General features: G+C 40.6%; 3 protein-coding genes across 3 annotated transcripts in view; 1 reads left to right on the top strand and 2 right to left on the bottom strand.

The window, feature by feature from the left end:
- The window catches only part of LOC121296255 (soluble calcium-activated nucleotidase 1-like), a 9,389-nt gene extending 4,013 nt beyond the window's left edge, over positions 1-5,376 (bottom strand). Inside the window, exons 1-2 of the mRNA XM_041221594.1 lie at positions 4,882-5,376; positions 361-1,032 (exon numbers count right to left, since the gene is read on the bottom strand). Of these exons, the coding sequence (XP_041077528.1) occupies positions 361-1,032; positions 4,882-4,924 (715 nt within the window). The 5' untranslated portion in view covers positions 4,925-5,376. The remainder of the gene's footprint in view (positions 1-360; positions 1,033-4,881) is intronic.
- Positions 5,377-8,439: 3,063 nt separating this feature from the next.
- Positions 8,440-13,780, top strand: LOC121296406 (thymidine kinase, cytosolic-like). Its single transcript, XM_041221931.1, has 7 exons — positions 8,440-10,084; positions 10,441-10,472; positions 11,353-11,466; positions 11,664-11,757; positions 12,020-12,109; positions 12,323-12,442; positions 12,794-13,780. Exons 1-7 carry the CDS (start codon positions 10,019-10,021, stop codon positions 12,980-12,982), a joined length of 705 nt encoding a protein of 234 aa, XP_041077865.1. The 5' UTR covers positions 8,440-10,018; the 3' UTR covers positions 12,983-13,780.
- A 90-nt stretch (positions 13,781-13,870) lies between these two features.
- Positions 13,871-22,226, bottom strand: LOC121296407 (synaptogyrin-2-like). The gene is made up of 4 exons (XM_041221932.1): positions 21,346-22,226; positions 17,624-17,861; positions 17,202-17,338; positions 13,871-16,816 (listed from the first exon to the last, which is right to left on the bottom strand). The coding sequence occupies exons 1-4, from the start codon at positions 21,436-21,438 to the stop codon at positions 16,616-16,618; spliced, it is 669 nt and encodes a 222-aa protein (XP_041077866.1). The 5' UTR covers positions 21,439-22,226; the 3' UTR covers positions 13,871-16,615.
- Positions 22,227-22,433: the final 207 nt, after the last annotated feature.

Below are 22,433 nucleotides of genomic sequence, written 5' to 3'. Positions count from 1 at the left end.
CACAGAATGCTGCTAGCAACTGTTTTCTTTCTTTATTTATTTTTTTGCAGTTAGCGGTTTTAAATTTCATATTGCACAGATGCACTCCACGCACCGACTACCACAGGAAATTAGGTGTCAAAAAAATCTAAAACGCGTGCAAATAACCAGATGCATATCCAATAATCCACTGCACAGCTGTTTAAGCCAGAATAATCTTTACTATGAACATAAATAGTTAAACCTCTAAGGCAGTGGTGTCTGAGAAATGTCTACGCTCACAGTAAGAAAGCTCCAAGTTCCAAAGAGTGAGGATGCCATCAACCACTAGAGGGAGACATGTCACAAAACCATAACAGAAACACACTCCAGAGTACTGACCCTTGGAGACGGTGCCATCCCCGTCCGGCAGGATGACCCAGGGCACGGCCTTGCTGCCCTCGATGCGGTACACCACCCCGGTGCGATCGTCCACGCTGTACAGCCGCCCGTTGAAGACTATGAGCTCTGACAGCTCCATGCCGCGGCCCTTCTCAGCCAGATGGGACTCTAGCACGGTGTCCTCGCTGTCCCACTCCAGCGTCAGGGTGTCCCCGCTCTCTGACACCACCACGTAGCCCTTCTTCAGCAGGCTGAACCAGGTGTGCTGCTGCGCCTTGCTGCGGGAGTCCGTGTCAAGGTCCGCGATCACGCCGATGCGGTACCGCACCCCCTGCGGGGTCCGCTCGGCCGGGCTCAGTGGGTAGGTGTCGTTGTAGCGCTCCCTCGCCACCCGGCTCACCAGCCCGCTGTGGAAGCCATTGGGCTGGGTCCTGGGGCCCCCCTCAGAGCGCTGCAGCTGCAACAGGAGGAGCAGGGTGAGCAGCACAGACACTCCCACGATGGTTTTCCACTTGAGGCGGAAGCGCGAGTCCGAGGTGTTGGTCATGGAGGCGAGGATGGGAAGGCTGTCCATGGAAATGCGCAAGGGGTTCATGGGCTCGTTTCGCTGCGGAGCGACATAGTCAGGGCCAACAGTCATCTGGGTCAGCAAGCTTGGAGAGCGGGAGAGATCTGGAGGGGAAACAATGACAGAAAAGGACTTGAAAACAGTTTCCACTCCAAAAAAATTTAGATATGTCTCTTCCCCCACTGCGAATGTAATATCTTTTCCACACCAACTCAACATTTCACTCCCACCAGAAATTAGAAATGTGTATTTTAAAATGCAGTGGACTCCTTTCATGCATGTTGAAAACAGCTGAAAATGCCATCCTCATATGAGGTCATCATGCATTTGTGTCTTCCATTATGTGCCCATGTAAAGAGTACAAGACAATTTCATTCAAGCACGGTTTAACCCAAGTACCTTTACAAACACTTATCAAAAGAACGTAAACTCCTCCTCCACTTAATCCTTGAAATACATTTCTTCACTAAAATAACTTTTCCCCCTGGCCATCACCAGCTTTGTGACAGGCAGGTATCAAGCACAGAGTGTACTTAGGAGCCTCTGTGGTTCATCCGAGCTGCAAGCGGATTTGGAGGGAGTGGGTGGATGGGAGGTCTAAGAACAGTTTGCACAAAGAAAATGGCAACACAACTTCCATGATCTTCAGACACTATTCTTAAATTTAGAGGTTAAATATATATATATATATATATATATATATATATATATATATATATATATATAAAAAAACATTTACCCAGCACAATGTTTAATCAAGTACAGTATAAATCACTAAACTATGACATAAACAAGACAATAAGCAACAGGACCCAGCCAGCTGCATATGGACCAGTTAAACAAGAGGATGATCTTTACCTTAATGCATCACAGGCCCTATATAAAGAAACATCCATGCAAGTACAATCAATTGATATTACAAATGTATTGCTTTACAAGTCTCTAAGAGTACACGGACACACACACACCAAAAGAAATGAACACAAACTATGTACTGTATTACGCACACACACACAACATCAAAACATGTATCAAAGTCACAGATAATTACAAATCCATATCCTACCTTTTGTTTTTATAAAGCTGAAGGAAGTTACTGACAAATAAATACAATAGTCACATGCCTCTTTCTGGACTACTTTCGTGCGTCTCTAAACAACATCCACACAGTCTGGATTTACATTGTCATGTAATGAAAGAATGAAATTCCATCTACATGCTGTGTAATAACTGTGAAGCTTTCTCCTTATCCACTGTAGCAGCCAGGGCAGGTGCACCAGCCCAGAACAGTGAATTAATTAAAATGCTTTATTAAAATAAGTTCTGAATCTCCCTGTCCGTGTTGGGCTGTACGTACCTGCACCGCACAGGAGACGTGGAGATCGGGAGTAGCTGTAGTGTTACAGGTCTGGGGGTGCAGTCTGTTCAACAGGTAAAGCAGGAAGAGTCAGTAAACAGCACAGCTGTTACTAAGGGATAGGCTAGGGGCTGGTCTACCCAGCTTGGTATGGCATTGTTAGCTATAAAAAGACACAGCATTAAAGATTTGAACAAAGAATGCTGCTTTAAATAATTTTAGCCCACAATAACTTTAGCCAAATAACGAACATAGCAAACTGGCAGATGCTGTTCGCATTTCCTTAAAACACAACATATTAGAATATTAAACAAATGAAATTAGGGGAATATGTAGAGAATATAAAATATTGCTTAACATTATTATTAAGGTATTTAAAAGAAGTTAGATCGCAGCCATTAAATACAATGTTTATTAGCCTATGCAACATTATTTTTGTCATTTAAAAACTATAGAACCATCAACTTAAATAATCCAGATTTAAAAAAAAGCAAAAGATCTTCATCCCATTAATAAGTGAACCCTTAATACAGCTGCCAATGCAAGAGTAATAAAAAATGATTTCAAAGCATGTACCACAAGTGTGAACATTTCATAAATTATTTTAAAACTAGTTAAAACTATTGGCGAGGACTGACAGAAAGAAATTTAAAAGTCCTCCCCCCAGCTGTGGTTAGAGCTAGTCTGTGACTCCTGACGAAACCTTGATATCAAGCCGTGTGTTTGCCTTTGCACAGTCCAAGGTCCAGGCACTCAACAGTCCTTTCAACTGCACACCCAGACTCAAAAGAGCTCCTTTCTTCAGTCAGCACAGGCAGGAAAGGGGAGGAGTCAGGAAAGTCATAGAAACAGGCGACGCCCCCTTCGAGGAGAAGGACCCACACAGAAAGCTGCATTGCTAAACTTCACTGGGGTTTTCTATCCCGTAGGCTTCTGCTTTGGACCCTGACTCTGCACTACAAAACACTTCAATACAAGCATCTTGACTCTTTGTAGTTCTACTGTATGTTATCTCTGCATCAGGTCTCCCATCTGGCACTTACGGATTAACCCAAAACAACATTTGGGAGATCAACAGGAAAAGTAAGAAATAAATAGATATAAATATAACTCTACCATACTGTGTGCTTCTTTCACATAGGAATGTTTTGAAGGAAATGATGCCAATACAGAAAGACTTACAGAAGCTCAGTATGCTCTGTGTATTTTCAGAGACATTTTAAGAAACTGTCCGACAGTGGTACTAGTTAGTTGCAGGGCAATCTGGATCTTAAGTCCTTGGTTACAACACCTTTTATACTCAAGGGTGGAAAATGCACACCATTAAACATGTTTTAGTACCTGCTGCATGACACCACGTCCCTGGACACTAGAGACCTACAAAATGAGACAGCCAGCAGGGCCTCGGCAGCAGAGGTGGTATTGGAACTCTGCCATACACACGCAGAATGGATAAGAGGCTTGGGGAGGCCCAAAATAAACTACCCAAACCCTCACAAGAAATTGTTCTGACCAACACAAAAAACATTTGTAAGTGATCGATTGACCCACAAGCTCGCACAGCAGGTCTAACGAACATATTTCTTGTTTTTCTACTGTGCAACCGCCAGACCGCTCGGGCAGCTGGGATATCAAAATCAACGCTGCAGTGCAGACACAGGATTTAGTTGCATTTCAATGTCATTGGAGGAGACAATGCTTGGCTGGTTTCACGTCAATTCTTCCCACCAATCTGAGCCCCCCACACCACTGCAGGAGGTAGCTGACGAAAACTCCAAATCGCTTATTCCCTTGCCTGGAACATCCTCTTCATAATTTCTACATTTATTCAAACTGCTGTTATCTACACAAACAGCTTGAGCCGAATCTGATTTTACAGAACTTGTGGCAAAATATTTTCGCAGCATACTGTCTGTTCTCACACACCACCGTTTTGTGAGAATTTGATAAATGTGACACTAGAGTCAAAACATACTTCCTTCGACTGTTTGAACAAATGCCAGCAGAGGTGGTATAGCATGATAGTAAGTGCGTTTTTAGACGCTTAATAGACAGTATTAATAACTGGATTTAAATTGGTGTGAAGTGATGGAGATTGGAGTAGGTCTTGTAGGACTGCAGAAGAGGGTAACAGATTTAAAGGTTTTAGAAAACAGTGCCACTTGTTATCATTACTCTTTTTCTAATTTGCTTAAATAGGCAGAATATGTTTTAAAGTATAAGCTACGTTAAACTTCATGTATTTGGCCACCATATGTTGGGGGGGGTGGGGTGGCGGGACACAACGTCAAATATATATGTAGGATCGCTGAGTGGTTTCGAGGTCTGTTTTGTGCTATAAATTATAAAGTTCTCAAAAACACGCAGGAGAATGAATCCGGTTTAAAGCTTTTATTTGCGTCCGCCAGTCCGACTATTTTTCAAACTCAACAACTTAGTATTCAGACTCACTAGTAACAGAGTAATAATTAAAAAAAAACAATGCAGGTCTTCACCTACAAGACACTCACGTGCCAACAATGTCTCCATATTACAGGACCCCTCCCCCATTCACAATCCCAATTTGTCTACATGAGTACAATTCTGTTTGTGTTACCTTTCCTTTGTCTTTTCCTCCCAGTACCTTTGGCTCCAGGCATGCTTCCCAGCACAGGATCAGTAGGAGTTTGACTCGCTTCTGTTTTTGTTTTTTTCTACTGTTCACACAAATGTAATAAAACACCTAACATTTTTCCACCAGCTTTACAGAGAGCCGGCAGGATGTCAAAACTCCCGTATTTGTACGATTGTGCAACTCCAAGTCCAACAGACAATTAAGATAATTAAGATAGGGGTTTAACCCCTGAACTGTAGGACTAACCAAGATCAACCAGGTTAAAGGACTGTTTCCATTTTTTTGTTTTAAAGATCAGACTTGTGTCCAGTTAAGAAATTGTGATAGCAGCTGTCACAAAAAGTTGATTGCAGCTTTTTTCCAGCATTTTGTCCCTTGGACAAGAAGTTTTGTTCAAAAAATTGCACAACCTTGCACTGTACCTATGGACTTCCACCTTTAGCATGGTAGTGCTGGAGACTGAATCAAAACACACAGCAAGAAGTGGCAACATTCACAGGGAAATGCAGGCTCCCACTGGATTAGCTGTCACTCTCTGACACCAGAGAGCCTCTGAATACAGTTATTCAATCATGAAGACGAGGGAGAGGGGAGGAGGGGTCTGCCTGTCACAACTCTACTGAATCTGTCTCCCTCCAGTATAGCCCCTTGTTTATTGTTTTCCCATCTGCAGCGCAGAAAGAGGGCTGCAACTTTGTTATTTTTCCAGGGCTGGTAATGAGACTCACATTGTATAGCAGTTTACTGCGAGTTTACAAACACAGATCTAAGCTGGTTACCTATACGCTGTGGCTAACCAAGCTCGTGGCAAAACCTGGAATGGGAGAAACCCATTTGAAGATCAGGAGGGGGGCTCCCGAGTGGTGAATCCAGTAAAGATGCACCGCATGGAGTGCAGGATGCGCCCCATTGCCTGGAGATCGCAGGTTCGAATGGCTATGTCACTGCCGACTGCGAACGGGGGTTCCTAGGGGGCGGTGCACAACTGGCCGAGCGCCGCCTGGGTATGGTGGGCTTAGGTCAGCAGGGCAATCCACGGTCACTGCGCACCAGCGACCCCCCGTGGTTCTGCAGTGGAGCCATCAGATCTGTGTTGTCCTCTGGAACTATAGGTCTGGCGGCCACACTGCGGATCCACAGTGCAAAAAATGACAGCTTGGCAGGAACACGTTTCGGAGGATGCGTGCCCCAGCCTGCTTGCGTAACAGAGCAGAGGCTGGGTACGAACTGGCGACCTCGCCCACCACACAAGCATCTTAAACACAATGCAAAAGAACCGGGCTCATCTGCATTGGTAGGTTTAGAACTTCTAACCTCATCTCGTCTCACGGACAGGGGACAGAACCCATAATGGCAGTGCATTACACAACACTGCCCATTGCTCTCTCTCCCTCGATCTCACATGACAGTGCCTTTTTTAGATGGATGAGCCACTGGATCAACTGCTATGCAAAGGGAGCCTTATTCCCAGCCTTGTCCCTAGACCCCTTCAAGGAAGCAGAAACCCAGTACCAGGTGTTACTGATGCAAGTCATTAAAGGGTTGCTGATTCACTTGTCTGATATTATAGCCACCCCTGGTATGGGAATGTTAAGAAACAGCAAATGGAGTTCTCTGACATGCAAAGAGGAGTGTAAGGGTTACCGTACAGAACTCAACACACGATACTGAGCTGCAGAACAACCTGGCACAAGGATGGTAAGAATAATGCTAATGATAATAGCGCAATTCATACAGCACATCTCAAAGTGCTTTACAGTTTAAAACTATATCAACAGTATTTAAATCTTATTTTCTGTGGGAGAGCATTCCAGAGTTTGGGTGCATAGCAACTGAAGGCCCTATCTCCCACAGACCGAAACCTAGATTCTGGCACTGTTAAGAGGCCAGCATCTGCAGATCTCAAGTTTCGATGGCAATAAGACTGCTAATGCATAGCAGTTTGATCCGTTCCTGGTTTTACAATGATTAAGACACACCTGAGCGTGTAGTAAAACCTGGAATAAACAGCATGCTGAAGCACACATGATTCGATTTCCTGATCAATGTAGCAACGTTTTGTCTATTTTTACCAACACACAAACAATAGTGCCATAGTTTTTAACGTCTATTAATAACGGTTATTATTATTTTTTGGGGTGTGTTGGGGGGGGGGCGTGGCGTCATAAACGAGCTTTTCAGACTCAGAAATTATTTGTAAAAATATTTTAAAAATGAAACAGGTAGGCAATATCGTCGCTTCAGAAGTGGCATCGATTTACTTGTGCTGTTTTGATAGAGCTAGGCTGACTGAGAAATACGCACGGGTTTGGTCTGTGGAAAAGGTGGCAACCCTATTTAAAAAAACAAACAGGATGAAGTTTGCTGAGCTATTCCTCTGGGTGTCACTGGCATTCCGAAACAGCCTGAACGTTCACAGCTGCCGAATTCAAAGCAAACTCGGCTAATTGCAAACTATGCTTTGAAACCGGCTCCCAGCATACGTGCACATATTATATATAGGGCATATTTTAAATTTTTTTTTTTTTAATGGTGGTGTGAGTTTTTTGGCTTTTGGCCACAACTTGTAACGCTAAGTTTACACGTTACTGTATGCAAAATATTTTATTTTTGTTAAATGGGTCTGACCAATCCATTAACCCATTGTTTCATTCAAAGCATTTATTTGCACTACCAGCTGATTGTTCGTAATTAATTTTTTAATTAAATGAAAATACTGGCTTCGGAAGCAAATTATAGGGCAATTTAAAGGAGCACAGTGAAATTCAGGCTAACCTGCACCCACTCACTAGCAGCAGTTCCACTGCACTCCTGCAACATGGACCACAGTCATAATAATTATGCATTATATTAGCGCCAAATAATTTGAATTAGTAGCAGGAATAATTCAAAATCGTACTTACAGTGTGGCGTTACTCTGCTAGCAACTCCGGCTTTACGATTTGAAGCGAGCGATGTAGAAATACGTTACATATTACTAACTCCAGCAGCCACCTCTGCACACCGACCACTCGAGGTATGTGACACAGTCAGGTTTTTGGGATGGAACCGCATAAAAGTCTCGCGTTTTGATTGGTCTATGTCTGTCACGTGACTATGTCGTCACACGAGTGGGAACTCTTGCAGGCATTTTTAACATTGCGAGAGAGTGAGTGAGTGAGTGAGTGAGAGTGAGAGTTCAGCCCAGTTTTTGGGACTCAGATGACAGCCGAGTTTCTAAGTCATGCCGCACGGTTTACCATAAACTGGATCGTGATTAATTTAAGAGTAACCCTTAGTACATGAATCAAAGTTAATGTATTTTTCCTCTCCCCAGAAAACATTTTTTTTAAAATTCAAAAACTGAAATAAAATGTAAATGTTATTAAAAAAAAACAAAAAACAAAAACATATTTCTTATTCCAATGAAGAAACTGCATTGCACAGAAACAGATACATGCAAATTCATTAAAGCTGCCGTTTTCCTTTATTAAAGGCTAATGTTAAAACACTTTTTGAGAAGGAACATGGTATTTTAAAAAAAAAAGGGCATCTTATTTGCTTATGTAATGTCCATCAATATATGATAGCATTTTAGGGGTTTTCTGGGCCAGAAATGAGACTGCAACCGTGAATAGATGAAGGACGTTTATTTTGACAATAATTAAATGTCACAAAATAAAATCGTAAAGTGAGAAAACGGGACAGGGAGTCGAAAGTGAAAATAAATTACTGCAGTAGTTTTTCTTTTACCCTATCCTTCCCAGTCTTTTCCCAGCACCCCCTTATATGCCCTTGCTTCCCGCCCCATCTTTTGCACCAAACCTGCACTCCAATTCCGCTCCACACACACGGGGCGGTGGTGCACCAAAAACTCGAGCCGTGACGAAAAGTAGTGTCAGACTGGTAGTCCCTAACTGATTCAGGTGTTTTTGAAGATTCCTGCAAAGACTAATTTATAAGAAAAAAAAACAGATTGACAGACAGCATTTGGCTTTAAATGCAGAAACGGGCAACTACAAGAGGGTGTCAAACAAGCTGTGAGTGGGGCTGGGAGGCTGAAAATTGCTAGAGTACCTGGAGGCCATGCAGATAATGAATCCAGGCCGTGAAAAGGCAGTCACTTTTACAAAAAAATAGGTGTGCTCCTTATCCTAACCACTGGACCACCAAGCCTCCTAACCAGGGAACACAATCATTCTGCATTCTTTATAAGTACAGTATAAATAATAACGGCAAATGTAATAATAAATCACTATACTCATACTTTGCCGGTTTTTGTTGTACTTATTAGGCGCGGCTGCATTTTAGTATGGTAACAGCAATAGTCTGTTTGAATTTGTTTTCGATGTTTGATGAAATGGACACGTTGCTTACTTGCAAAACAAAGGAAGGAAACACAAGAGCGCAAAGCGCATGGAAGTTATACCGAATCCCTTTGGATATTTTTTTTTTATGTCGGCTTTAATAAAAATGTTTGTCATTGTTATTAGTCTACATAGAAGATGTTTGGTCAACACGCAGGACAAAGACTGAACCCGACAGCTGCGCATTTCTCGGTTACGGAGTCCCAGTCAGGACAAACAAACGCAAACATTACCAACGGCTCGCGCCTGCTCCTACTTCAAAAGCCATTGGTCAGAAGCAAAACATGAATATTCATTACCTTGGTATACCGTATAACTGCACAAAGGGTGGTCACGGTTTTAGAAAACAGTAGAACAGAAAGGGCAAAAAAGAAAATCTCTCTCTCTCTAAAAAAAAAAAGGTGTTTATGTTACTATCAAAATGTAACATTCTGCTGTATCAACATGTTAACACATGGGCCAAAAGATTAACTTGCACCCCCAAAAACGAGTTAAACCCAACAATAAGGTATGCGCCTATATGTGTGACAATACGGTACTCCAAAGCGCAGTACCCGCTGTATCCAAATCCCACCCAGTGACTTTAAAGCGCTCGGCAGCGGGAGAATTCAATTCGGGTTTGCAACTGAATATTAGTCGGACAGAGTATTTTTCTCTCTGTATTTTAACATTAAAAAAATAAAATTAAAAAAAAAAATATATATATATATATTAAATTGACAGTATATATTTGTTATTTTACGTTTCTACAGCGCGTATACAGAGCAAACAAAATGAACTGTTTGAATATTGCAGACATCGCGCCCAACTCTCCACGCAAAACGCGCGGACAAATTCAGGTAAAACTCGAAATAATATTTTGGAAAATAAATGTTTAGTTGCTCAAGGCTTTGATGTTGCTTTTAGACGCGTAAATATAATGTGTTTGTAGCGTGAATTGTTGTGAATTCAGTGTTGTCAATGTACTGTGTTAAGCTTTATATTGAAATAAATAGGTACTAGACTATTTTTTTAATTTAAATAACAAACAGGTTATAGTCTTTTTTTTTTTTTTTTTTAACAAACGTGTATGATAAATGCGTTTTAAGTACGGAAAGAAAAACCGCGGGGCTTTTGTGAGCACGGAAATGGGAAATAAACATCATACCTTCGTAACAAATAAAGTATTGACAACATGTTCACCTTTTAATTCCAGGTAATATTCGGACCGATGTTCTCAGGAAAAAGGTAAATCATTTTTGTATTTTTTTTTTCTTTTTTTATAAAAAGAAAACGGATGTATTGTTTTTTTTTTACGTGGGTCTCGGCGCCAAAGACAAACTAATTGTAATACAGTATCGTGTACAGTATACGCAGCGGGAATGGCTTCTTATGACTATAAATGTATTTATAACTTGTTTATAATAGTTATTAGACTGATTTTTTTCACTGACTTTGGTAGATGTATGTATGTGTGTGCGTATAACCGTTTCCCATCACTACCAATGTACCAATAAATTGTACATTCATTGCAAACTCAAATCGTGTGGATTTTTATTTATTTACTGTAACAAATGTAGTTAGTTTAAAATAACAATAGCCATTGTAGCTGTGTCAGCTGCTTCAATACTTGGATACCGGTATCTTAAGTAACATTACGCCCTCCAGGATATCCGTGATCTAATCGTATTTAGCAAGACTACACGCATTCAAATTACTATTTGGGAACAAATGTTTTTACCCACCCTTTTTTTTTTTTTTTTGCAACCATACTGTCTAACAAATAATATTTTTGGATTGCGTAACGAAGCAATTCCAGGATCAAGGTCCAAATACATTTGTAGTTTTTTTTTTTTTTTTTTTTTTCCTACAATTAAACTGTCGACGGACTCGGTTTGTGCTTGTTCTGAGGGTATATGCTTCATATTTAAATATACGCTCTGTTATCTGAATAAAATTTAATTTCACAATTAGTATTGCCCCCTGTTCGATTTTAATTTGAATAGAGCTACCTTCCCCTGTCTAAAGCAGAGCTATAATTGAGGGGTTTCGGATACATGGTTTGAACGGTTCTGAGACTTGCCTGGTTGCTTATCCTCTGACATGCTGTACTGTTCTCTTTTTGCAGCACAGAGCTGATGCGGCGTGTGCGCAGGTTTCAGGTCGCTCAGTACCAGTGTTTGGTGGTGAAATATGCCAAAGACACGCGTTACTCTGAGAACGATGTTGCCACCCACGACAGGTGAGAATTCAGTGTGGGTTCAGGTTGTCATATTTTAAGTGTCTCAAACTGTAAAATATTACACCTGTTTATTTCTGAAAATGTCTGTCTACCTGTGCACCCATACAGGTTATCTGTGATGCCAGGTAGAGATCTGTTTGTAATGTCTGGCTCTGCTGCCAAGTGTAAAATGCCTTTTATAATGTCTTTCCATTCAGAAATACAATGGAAGCGGTGCCTGCCACCGAGCTGAAGGAAGTCTACAAGCAAGCACTTGTGTGCAGTGTCATTGGGATTGACGAGGGACAGTTTGTAAGTGGATCATCATGCCTGTCTTTTACTCTAGAGCGCAGCAATCAGAATTCTAAACTGTGTGAGGGTTCCTAACTGAAACTATTTCATTGGACTTATTTTGTTGAGATATACAGCATCCTGAATTATAGTTTTGAAAACCTTTTGCTTTAATTTTTATTAACGATCCTATAGCTCAATCTCCAGTGATGTTTGTGTTGGGGATGTGGGTATACTAATTGCTATTCTAACTGATTATGTACTCCGCTCTCTTTTTTTCTAGTTCCCAGACACAGTGGAGTTTTGTGAAGAAATGGCCAACCGGGGGAAAACCATTATTGTAGCTGCCCTAGATGGAACGTTCCAGAGAAAGGTATTGCTTCCGTGACAGCATACAGGCCCATAGATTTTTTTTGTTTTATTAGTTCATTTAAGTGATGCACCGTTAAGTCTGTGATTTTAGAGCACTAGTTTAGGAAGAGGGCCGTGGAAAATTGTCCACGACCATGGACTCTGGCATCTGATTTCTCAAGCTGCTTGTTTTAGCATGTTGCTTTACTTTCTGTTCGCTGAATCTCTGTTCCAGGCGTTTGGTAATATTCTGAACCTAGTTCCTCTGGCGGAAAGTGTGGTGAAGCTGAACGCGGTGTGCATGGAGTGTTTCAGAGAGGCTGCCTACACCAAGAGGCTTGGGGCTGAGAAAGAGGTGAGCCAGCTTTGCTTAAGGAACTGGCATGTTGAATGCTTTGTCAGAGGTTAGATCCATGCACTTTAAGCACCTTTAAGTGAGTAGTTGGGAGAGGCCCTTTCCACTTTGGTGGCTGTCCACCACAGGCATGTACAGTATGCCCTCTGTCTCTTGAAACACCAGGCAACTTGTTCTGTTGCTGGAGAATGACCCCTACAACTGCACTGCTGGAAAAGTTACCCTCTGCTGTCACTGAGCACAGTGGAGACTGCACAGTGAAACGGGGTAGAGAGGGAATTGCTGGTACAATACAACCTGCATCTTATGTGTTTTTTTTTTTTTTTTTTTTCCTTTTAATGCTGTGTGCAGGTAGAGGTGATTGGAGGCACAGATAAATACCATGCAGTATGCAGAGCCTGCTACAGTGCATCACTCCCATCCAGCAAAGAGAACTGCGCTCCCCACAAACAAATAGAAGATACCCTGCCTCAAAACATGGTGGGGAAGCAGGTGGACATTAAAGCACCCAGGAAACTCTTTGGAACCCTCCAGATTTGACCAAGACTTGGTCCCAAAGCCCACAAAAACAATTAGGAAGCATGAGCACGGAGAAGTGCCTTTTTTATTTTTAATTTTTTTGCATCTTATGCATATATGTGTTTAAATGTTTTGCATGGTTAAAAAGAGCCATCTCTATGCACTTAAGGCTGGTTGTTATTCTTAATACAGAAGGTCTTTACTGTATATGCAGTGATAATATTTCCCTGCCTACCTTTTCCACATTATCAGTCCATGACCTGAGGGTTAGTATTATACACAAAACAGGGGTGGAGAGGGTGACGGCAAGACTGCTTTCACAAGGGCTGCCAATGTTTACCTGAGCTTCGTTTAAATCAGCATCCTAAAGGCATTTATTTTTTGTCCATTTCTGCAATGCATGGTAAATAAGCTGGTACACTAACAGCTGCTCCTGTAAGTAGTGGGGCAGGAACAATAAACCACACCAACCCTACGCCTGTTATTCCTATGCAAAGTTTAAAATTGCACATGGTTGTCTAGTTCTAAGCCAAGCAAAAAGGCACAGTATTTATATTATTTAACATAACTCACATGGGAGGTGCAGTTAGTACTGCAAGAGTGAATGTCTTATTAGGTACTTTGTGTGGTGAGGGTTGCGCATGCATATTTGTCTAATTGATCTCTGTGAGAGTGAGACTTGACCTCTACACTGCCAGCTCCTACTAATAAAAATCACTGCTGTTGTGTTCTCATTTTGTGGTGCTTCTCACTCATGTCATGTTGCACATTTACAAAAATGCCACGAGTGTTTACCATCCACCTTGATAGGCCAAATGTTTGAGAATATTGAAAATAAATGTGTTATTTCTTTAAACTGTGTGTGTATATGTATATTAATGAATTAAATAAACTAACATGAGGCACACATTTGAAAATGTCATTTTATTTGATTAGAAAGACAGTGGTAAATAACAGCAATAAATAAAACCTGACCCAAAGTGGAACATTAATATTGCAATTCCACCAGGAAGCTGTATTATGAAAATACTGGTACTCCAATCTATGGGTTTCACAGACTCCTCTTCACTATCCTGGACAACAAAGCTGTCTTCACAGACTCCCACTTAACCCTGAACTACCTGATGTTAATTTAGGCAAAATCTGTGCTAATTCAGGTCCGAAATCAGCCCTGAATGTTACCTTGGGTTAGTTAGTCAAAATCAATGCTTACTAAAAGGTGTGTGAAACCAGCTGCAAGCAGCACTATTCATAATGAAATATTTTCCAGTACTATCAAGTGATGTTGCACCAGCTTTCTTTCAATGTGGAACTGTCGAACATTGGCATGCAATCAAATTACAATGCCAGGTAGAAAAAGCAGCATTGTGCTTTCGTGGGTTATTGTGTTAAAATAGTGATGTTCAAAATCTTTGGCCTTAAATCTAGATTACATATTTGGGTTAGGTGCACAATGTTTTTTTTATTTTTTGTGACATTAACAGTCCCAATCAAGTATTTATAAACAAAACCTCCACCACACCCCAACAATCGAAAAACTTTTTATCCACAGGAACCAGTGCATAAGCCAATGCAGTCATTACCATAACTTAAGAAGTTGTATGCAAGTAGTTTATGTTTTACATTATATATATATATATATATATATATATATATATATATATATATATATCTATATACACACACACACACACACACACACACACTTGGCAGCTTTGCTTTCTTCCTGCAAAGTTAGTGCCTGCCGGAATTTATTTTTTTTAGTGGCAGTAGCTTTTAAAAGTAAAATAAAAGCAAAACTTTGTTGCCAGACCTTCCTCTTTCCAATCATACATGTGGTTAGTTTATTCAGCCCACACAATACACCTCCCCATCCAACCCCAGAATTGGTAGAAAACCTTACAATAGTTCAACATATTTAAATTTGTATTAACCAGTGCAATCTGTTTCTTACAAACTAAACTTACCATAAAAAGTTTAAGACAATATTACCTACACAAAACAATTACCTACATCAACAATTACACAGTTCTGTGCCAAATACGAAGCAGCCCAAATTGTCAAATGGAATTTACCAACTAACTGAAAACAGGGTGTTTACGGAGGTGCAAATAGTCAAAAGATGGAGGCATTCACAAAATAATTATGTAGGGGATATCAAATGGGCTTTGTAACTTTTTATAACTGGTTATATATAAATTTGAAATCAATTTAACTAAAACCCAGCCCCTTAAAAACAAAACAAAAAAGTTCTACTCGTTGTGCTACAATGTAAACTATTAACTGTATAAACCACAGATCTGTAAAGTAGGAATACTAAATATTAACTAAAAAATAAATGTAATGTAATCAAAGTTTGTCCTCTATATACAAACGCAGGCACCACGTATCAAACAAGAACAAATGTAAGCGTCTGTTGCAGGACACCATCTTTACATAGCAAAACAACAAAAACAGCAAATAAAATAACAAATTAAAAAGGAGAAAGTATTAAGGAACATTGTATCCAGTGCGTGAACTTTGTATTTCATCAATGCTTGAAGGCTACTAGGGGCAGCTAGGTTTGGAAAAGAGCACAATCTACAGAACTACCCGGACACACTTTTTTTTTTTACAATCCTGATTTTAAGAAAGTTGAGTCCAGGGCTCTCCCTGGATGCTGTGCCCGGGGAAGCAGAGTGCTCCACTTGGCTAAAGAGCTGGTCAAACTCCCATCAGCCCTCCTCCTGCTGCCACGGAACACACTGCTTCCAGACACAGAATCCAGGGAGAACTCCACAGGGTAGAACACCGATGACCTCAGAAGAGGTTTGGATGTGCAGCTAGTTCTGTTCTCCACTCCTTGCACGGACATACCTGCTGCAGCCCAGTAGCCCTGGCCGTTGCAAAGCAGACCGTCAGAAAGGACTGGACATTTGCTCTAAAAACTCTTGAACTAACATGCAAACAATATATATATATATATATATATATATATATATATATATATATATATATATATATATATATATATATATATAGGACAGGAGTACATAAAGGAAAAGGGTCTCCCAATACTTTGCATGCTCCTCTGCTTGTTTTTGCTGGAGTTGATGCTTCAGGGAATGACCATATTTAATTTTGAAAGGGTGCAATTTAATAGATTTAGCTATTGATCATCCAATTCTATCACATACTAATGGTGCATTTACTGAATATTTTACTTAAAAACTTGGGATTTATTATCCATGCGCATTTTTGTTAGGATGGCATTGCACTATGTCAGGAGTGTGTTTAAAAACAAGTTGATCACTACAGATGAAACTAATTCACCTCCATGCCTGCAGTATTGTCTCAGAGACTGAATTGACAGACAACGTGGTTGTTACATTTTAATACTACAGTTGTAGTATTTTAGCTCTGGTTTTAGGGAACTAAGACTTGACATGAATGAAGACAGCAAAAATGACTCAAATCCCCAAAGATAAGAAACCGGATTTGTTTACGCAAACAAACCTTTGAGGTTGAGAAATTAGCATGTTCCAAATTAAAAATGCTTCTGTCTACAATAAACACTAAGAATTCAGAAACAGGCCTTTATGTACTCCTCCTGTTGACGGCTTGTTGGCGCCAGGCCCAGTCCTTCTCCTTGGTCCAGGCTCTGTGTTAAATCTCTCAGTAGACTGGAGGCTGGTACCCCCCCTCGCCACTCAGCTCTGGGTTTGCGACAAAGGGAGGCTGCTGGTAACTCTCAACGCCAACTGGAGGGTATCCTGCGTAGCTGCCTGTGCTGTCAGAGGCTGGGTCTGTGTAGCTCTGGAGAAACTCCTCCATTCCCTGACGGTACCTCCTCAGGGCGAAGCACGCCTGTAGTCCCTGGAACATCAAAACAGCCGGATGAGAAAAGCAAAAACAAAAAAAAAAAAACAATTCTCTAGAGCCTCTATATCACATTGTAAATCCTCACTGTGGTTTACCTGGCTTTTACCACTTTCCCAATTCTTATGCATTAGATTAACATGTTTTTTTTTTTTTATTTTATTTGATGTGTTTCTCTAAAGTGTATTATTAATTCTCCATTCAATGTTGCATGCCAGTCTAAACATAGTCCACTAAAACTGGTTACCATTTTTCTTTTGGAATCAGGATTGAAGTCCAGTTGCAGCAGTGAAAAGAAATGAACATTTTGCATTATTGTACAATAAAAACACTGGTGAAGAGGTGACTCAGGGGGCGTTTGAGGGCTGGGGGCGGTTCTTACCCAGGTGAAGATGGAGAAGAAGCTAAAGGTAATGACAGCCCTTGCACTGTCTGATCCAATGAGAGGGGCTTCTGTCATAGTCACCCACTTATTGGTCAGAAAGCAGAATCCCACAAACCACAGGAATGACCATGCACCTGAAAACACAGGCAGGATGAGATAGTCAGAACAACATTATCCAGCAGCACTCAGCTCCGCTACAATACTTCTAATAGTACATTCTACGGCATGACATTGATTGGTACCATCAAACTGCGGTACCTCATTCTCTCCAACAATGGAATTGAGGGTCAGGCTGGAACCATCGTCAGAGTGGTTGTACAATCGCTGCAAGTTGAGAACTTAAACGTCACATGGCATGACGAAGTCAAGCTGGGGGTCATCACAAACTCTAGAGGGGAAGACTGTTTCTGAGCTTGTACCTGAGAAGACGAGGTCGGCGATGACAATGTACTTCCTCTCGTTGGCGTTGCTGATCTGTGGGAAGTAGATGTCTAGGATGAAGAAGGCGGTGGCGGCGAGGAAGGCCAGGAAGCCAATGCCCACCCCGTAGTGACAGGCATCTAGACTCCCGCCGAAGATGCACTGCTGAGCCGAGCTGCCTGATGAGTTGATGTATCCCTCTGCCGTGATGCACGAAAACACTACGATGGCAAAGATCTAAAGCAAGAAGTAATACATAACCGACTGTCACACTACGTCCGCCGTTTCCTTCTCAGAAGCATAGTTTAATTACAGAGTCTCCTGGGTGACTTCTGTTATACACGTTTCATATAGACTTGTAGACTTGTATAAGAAAAAAACAAAAACAAAAACCAAATTAGGAAGCAGGACTTGTAGCTAATGCATGAGCACCGGTGCGGAACTGTACAACTAGTATTTTTGTTTTTGTTTTTTGGGATCTATGTAATTAAGTGTTAAAACAGAACCGAGAAATACAGTCGGCACCACCTAAAATCAGGATACTAAAAATCGAGATTGCTGCTTAAATGGGATACAACTCCAGGAGACAGTTCTTCCTAGGGTTATTTATGTCGTTTAATTGGGACGTCCCGTCGTTTAACTGGGATACAGTATTTTCAAGTGATGAACAGAGGCTTTTCAGAGCAAGACAGGTCAAGCAGCGCAGTGCAGTGAGTATGTGATTACATCGTGACTTGAGTAAATTGCATAAACTCTTGAAGGAGGAGGAGTTTCACCTGTGATGAAGCCCGATAAAGCGGCGACGCCTGTAGTAAACTGTTTCAGGGTTTTTTTTATTATTATTTACAGCACACATCTTAACCTAGGTTATACCGTATAATGGGTGGATACTTTATTTGGGTTTTATTAGCCGTTTTGATTGGATCGCCAATAATACTTCCACCAATCGGAGGGTTGCATACAGTACTGGTAGTGATCCCGCCCTCTGTCAGACTGGTATACAGAAGAGATTAAAGGAGTGCTGGGCAAGAGAAATAATGTGTCAGATATCAAAGCGGAGATGAGAATGACAGTGATGAAGCCAATTTGCTTGAACATTTTAAAAGTAGACTTGACATTTCCATCAATGGATTTAAAAAAATTGGTAAAATTGGAATTGATGATGCGATCAGAAACCCAGAGGCTGTGTAAACTGCCTGCTAGTAGCACTGTTCTCTTTCATGTTAAGCATTTGTGTTTTTTCTTTTTTTAGAAGGGTTTAATTAAGTAACAGACAAAATTGTTTGTGTCAGACTCACTGAAAGTCTGTAACAAAATGTTTGATGCACTGAAGAGATGGGCTTTGTAGCAGAAAACTGGTGACAGTTGGAAATCGAATGTGGCAGGTAAGTGCATTCATTTGTTACACACACACACATATATACATATACACACACACATTATATATATATATATATATATATATATATTAATGGGGATTGATAAAAAAAAAAAAAAAAAAAAAAACACAAAAAAAAAAAAAAAAAAACAAATTTATTCTTACTACAAGGGCGGTAAAACGTGACTGACGTGTATCTGGGTAACGAATAGCCGAGTGCTGACTGTACTTTGTTTACATGCAGGAAACAAAACACCAACATCAATTGCCGAGTATGGATAGTTTATTGTACAGATCACAGAAAGAACAGCAGATGTAGCAGACTAAGGGTTTGATTAGAACGTTTTTGATACAATTTTTATATGCAATATTCACAAGCTACAGAAAGCACTGTAAGTTAGGGTAAATAATAAATCCTAACAAACCTCAATTATGCAACCTTCATTATTCTGACCCACTCCCTTATTTCATTTGAATAATATTACGGTTTTCCCAGCCGCAACATCAGATCAGTGTTGGCCTGGCCCAGTTTATGGAACAAGGCTTTTAACAGCCATGAACTCTGGGTTCTGATAACATCATGTGCAAGACAGTCACCAGACGCAAGAGACTGACTGAACAGCAGATCAGGCATTCCATTTCATACCACCTGCTCCTGTTTATATTACTCCAGTCCTCATGCTGGAGACAGGACAGCATGTTCTGTACATGTATACTGTATCTAGGATCATGCAAACAAGACAAGTAATAGGCCAACTACAGCTGCAGTAAGGCGGGGGCGGGTAATAAAAGTGAAGTTGTTTACAATAAACTTGAGTATCTATATATACTGCAAATGAATTTATAAATGGTATATTCTGTAATGTACAGGACAATTATACAGTCTACACTCATCACAGATCAGATTGCCTAATGCAATGCAGAGCTTAAATTATAACAGAACAATAACACTGCATAATAACCCAATGTAAACGTTAATCATTGCCCTACTAGTATTTCATTACTAGTAACAGCAACTATACACTGTGCACTGGTATCCTTACTGAATTGCAATTCAAATGGTCCCAGACATCTCGGAACACCTTCCAACACCTTGTAGACTCAATGTGTGTACTCACATACTACAAGATATTGTAACAACCGGTCATGAACGGACTGGGGAGCGCGTGTTTCAGCCCCTGTGCCACATTCATATTACCACCCCCCTGCAAAATATATCCAGAAAGTCTGGACCTGCTGTATAAATATGGCTTTTTTGGGGGTGCAATATGCCCATAGGGTATCAAACTGCTCAACACAAACTGGTGTGGACTGTTTTCCTGGTTTGTCAGGTTCCTCTGCTATTGGCTAGCTGACCAGGGGCTGTGCCTGTAGCGAATTCATGTGACTTGAATAAAACTGCCAGGCCAGGAAGCACAGTGTGATCATGGGGTTCAACAACCTACACTTTCCACATTTATTTATTTATAGCAGTACATTTAAAAGATGTCACACTTAAAACGTGCATCAATGTAATGTTTTAAAATGCGATTAATAATAACGTATTACGAATAATAATACTTGATAGCGGATATCTGTATGAGAGGGCGTGTTTCTGCGGTCGCCCTTGTTACAGCAGGAATCACACGATCACTTTTCAGAACACGGCACCCAGTTAGTAAGATTAAAGAGAATAACACCGAATGCACAGTCTCTAACAACACACACGCTTAACAATTGTTAAACCATTATAGGCAACTTTATAATTGTTATTATACTTTTGTGCACCACACTTAAAATGTACGTCTTGAAACTTGTACGGGTACGTGTTGTCTGTCTGCGGCCCAGGCAGGTGTGTCACTATGTCAATAAAGTGGAAAAAAGTTGTACACCTTTAGTATTTACTGCACGTTACACAATTTCTATATACCTGTTACCAATCGAAATTCCGCGTTATATTATGTTTGATATCCACCTGTTAACAATTAAAATACATCACAGATTCTTCTAGCAATAAAACGCAATTGCTTAGGACCATAATATAACAAACCCATGCCCACTATTTTGAAATAAAAAGCGACCAGTGTATTTATCTTTCGTTTTAATAAAACCTCAACAAGGAAATGGCTGCGTCAAGCAGCGAAGCATTTTATACATTTTATTAAATGACAACATAAAAGTGATTTATTTATGATTTATAACAAAAAAATAGGTTGTTACACGTTTTCATCACACTGCATTCCTAATTGTTGAAACTAAACACATTGCTGGGAATATGTGTGCACTGCACTCCTCACTAGTTCTTATGATTTCTTGATGACAAACAACAATTTAGTTTCAGTTCATATTTTTTTGTCAACTCACCCAACTCAGAACCCGTGAAATTGTTTGCGGCTGTTGTGCAAAACGCTTAAAATCGAAAGCACCTCCGGCATTTAAAGCGCCGTAAGTCTCCATGTTCTTATTTTTTTATTTTTGTGTGTCCAAAATAACCTAACTACAGCAACACTGTTCCTCCTCGCTTCACAAACTATGCTTTCTTTTCCCGGAACTAAAAAGGGGGGGAAGGGGGGGGGGGGAAACGGACCTCTAATCACGTGTATAAAGGACACGTCAGGACGTAACACAAACTTTCAGGCACCATCAACAAAGTGACATCCAAAAATATATATTTCAGACTTCGGGGATCGTCTCTCCGAACAAAAAAAATGGCTTCAATACAGTTAGATTGATACATTAGGTATTTGTATACCATAACTTGTAGACGCTCCCTAAGGACCATCGTATGATTGGATGTGGAAACTGGATGAAGAGGGATCCGGATTCAAGGGTACACATAGCAAGTTAAAAAGCAAAGCAGAATGAATCAAGTACTTTTTACAGTAGTCTCTCTTGTAAATCGAAACTTGAAATCGAAACGTATTGAATGAACCCCATTGATTAGTTGTTATTGACCAACCACGGCACTGGTGGCAACGTGCAGTTACCCAGAGGTGCAAACGCACGATGAGAATTTCCTCGGTTCTAGTTGACAGCCCAGTGTACAGTGCCTCAAACAAACTGCAATGGCATGTCTTGTCGAAGTCATTTATATCAGCTAAACAGTTTAAATAAATGAAGGACTCGATGGACCACGTCTTTCTTGACCATTTGCAAAGGAGTGCAAAAGCAAGCTTTACAGAGTTTGAAGATTTGCTTACACTGAAACTGAGCAATTTCGACACGCATATTCTGAGTAGATCTACCCAGGAACCAGCGAATCAGATGCAAGCGCTGAGCAGAAATACGCAGGAACCAGCGAATCAGATGCAATAATAATAATAATTATTATTACCAGCGCCCTAACCAGAGTTGACATTTTACTGAGGTCACACTTAGGTTTCAAGCTGTAGCTGGCAGTATTTATACGACTGCTTGTTATTTACTAGTCAACCTTCAAATCTATGTTAAAG

The sequence above is a fragment of the Polyodon spathula genome, chromosome 21 (assembly GCF_017654505.1).
Source record: "Polyodon spathula isolate WHYD16114869_AA chromosome 21, ASM1765450v1, whole genome shotgun sequence".
Lineage (NCBI taxonomy): Eukaryota > Metazoa > Chordata > Actinopteri > Acipenseriformes > Polyodontidae > Polyodon > Polyodon spathula.
The sequence above is the reverse complement of the archived record's forward strand: the minus strand, read 5'-3'. Positions and strand labels throughout refer to the sequence as shown.

Coding starts and splice junctions, on each gene's coding strand:
- LOC121296407 (XM_041221932.1), bottom strand. CDS start 21,438: ATGGAGACTTACGGCGCTTTAAATGCCGGAGGTGCTTTCGATTTTAAG. Junction 17,862..21,345: donor TTTCACGGGTTCTGAGTTGG/GTGAGTTGACAA, acceptor TTCTTGCTTTAG/ATCTTTGCCATCGTAGTGTT. Junction 17,339..17,623: donor CGCCGACCTCGTCTTCTCAG/GTACAAGCTCAG, acceptor CTGTGTTTTCAG/GTGCATGGTCATTCCTGTGG.
- LOC121296406 (XM_041221931.1), top strand. CDS start 10,019: ATGAACTGTTTGAATATTGCAGACATCGCGCCCAACTCTCCACGCAAA. Junction 11,758..12,019: donor GGATTGACGAGGGACAGTTT/GTAAGTGGATCA, acceptor CTTTTTTTCTAG/TTCCCAGACACAGTGGAGTT. Junction 12,443..12,793: donor GGCTTGGGGCTGAGAAAGAG/GTGAGCCAGCTT, acceptor TGCTGTGTGCAG/GTAGAGGTGATTGGAGGCAC.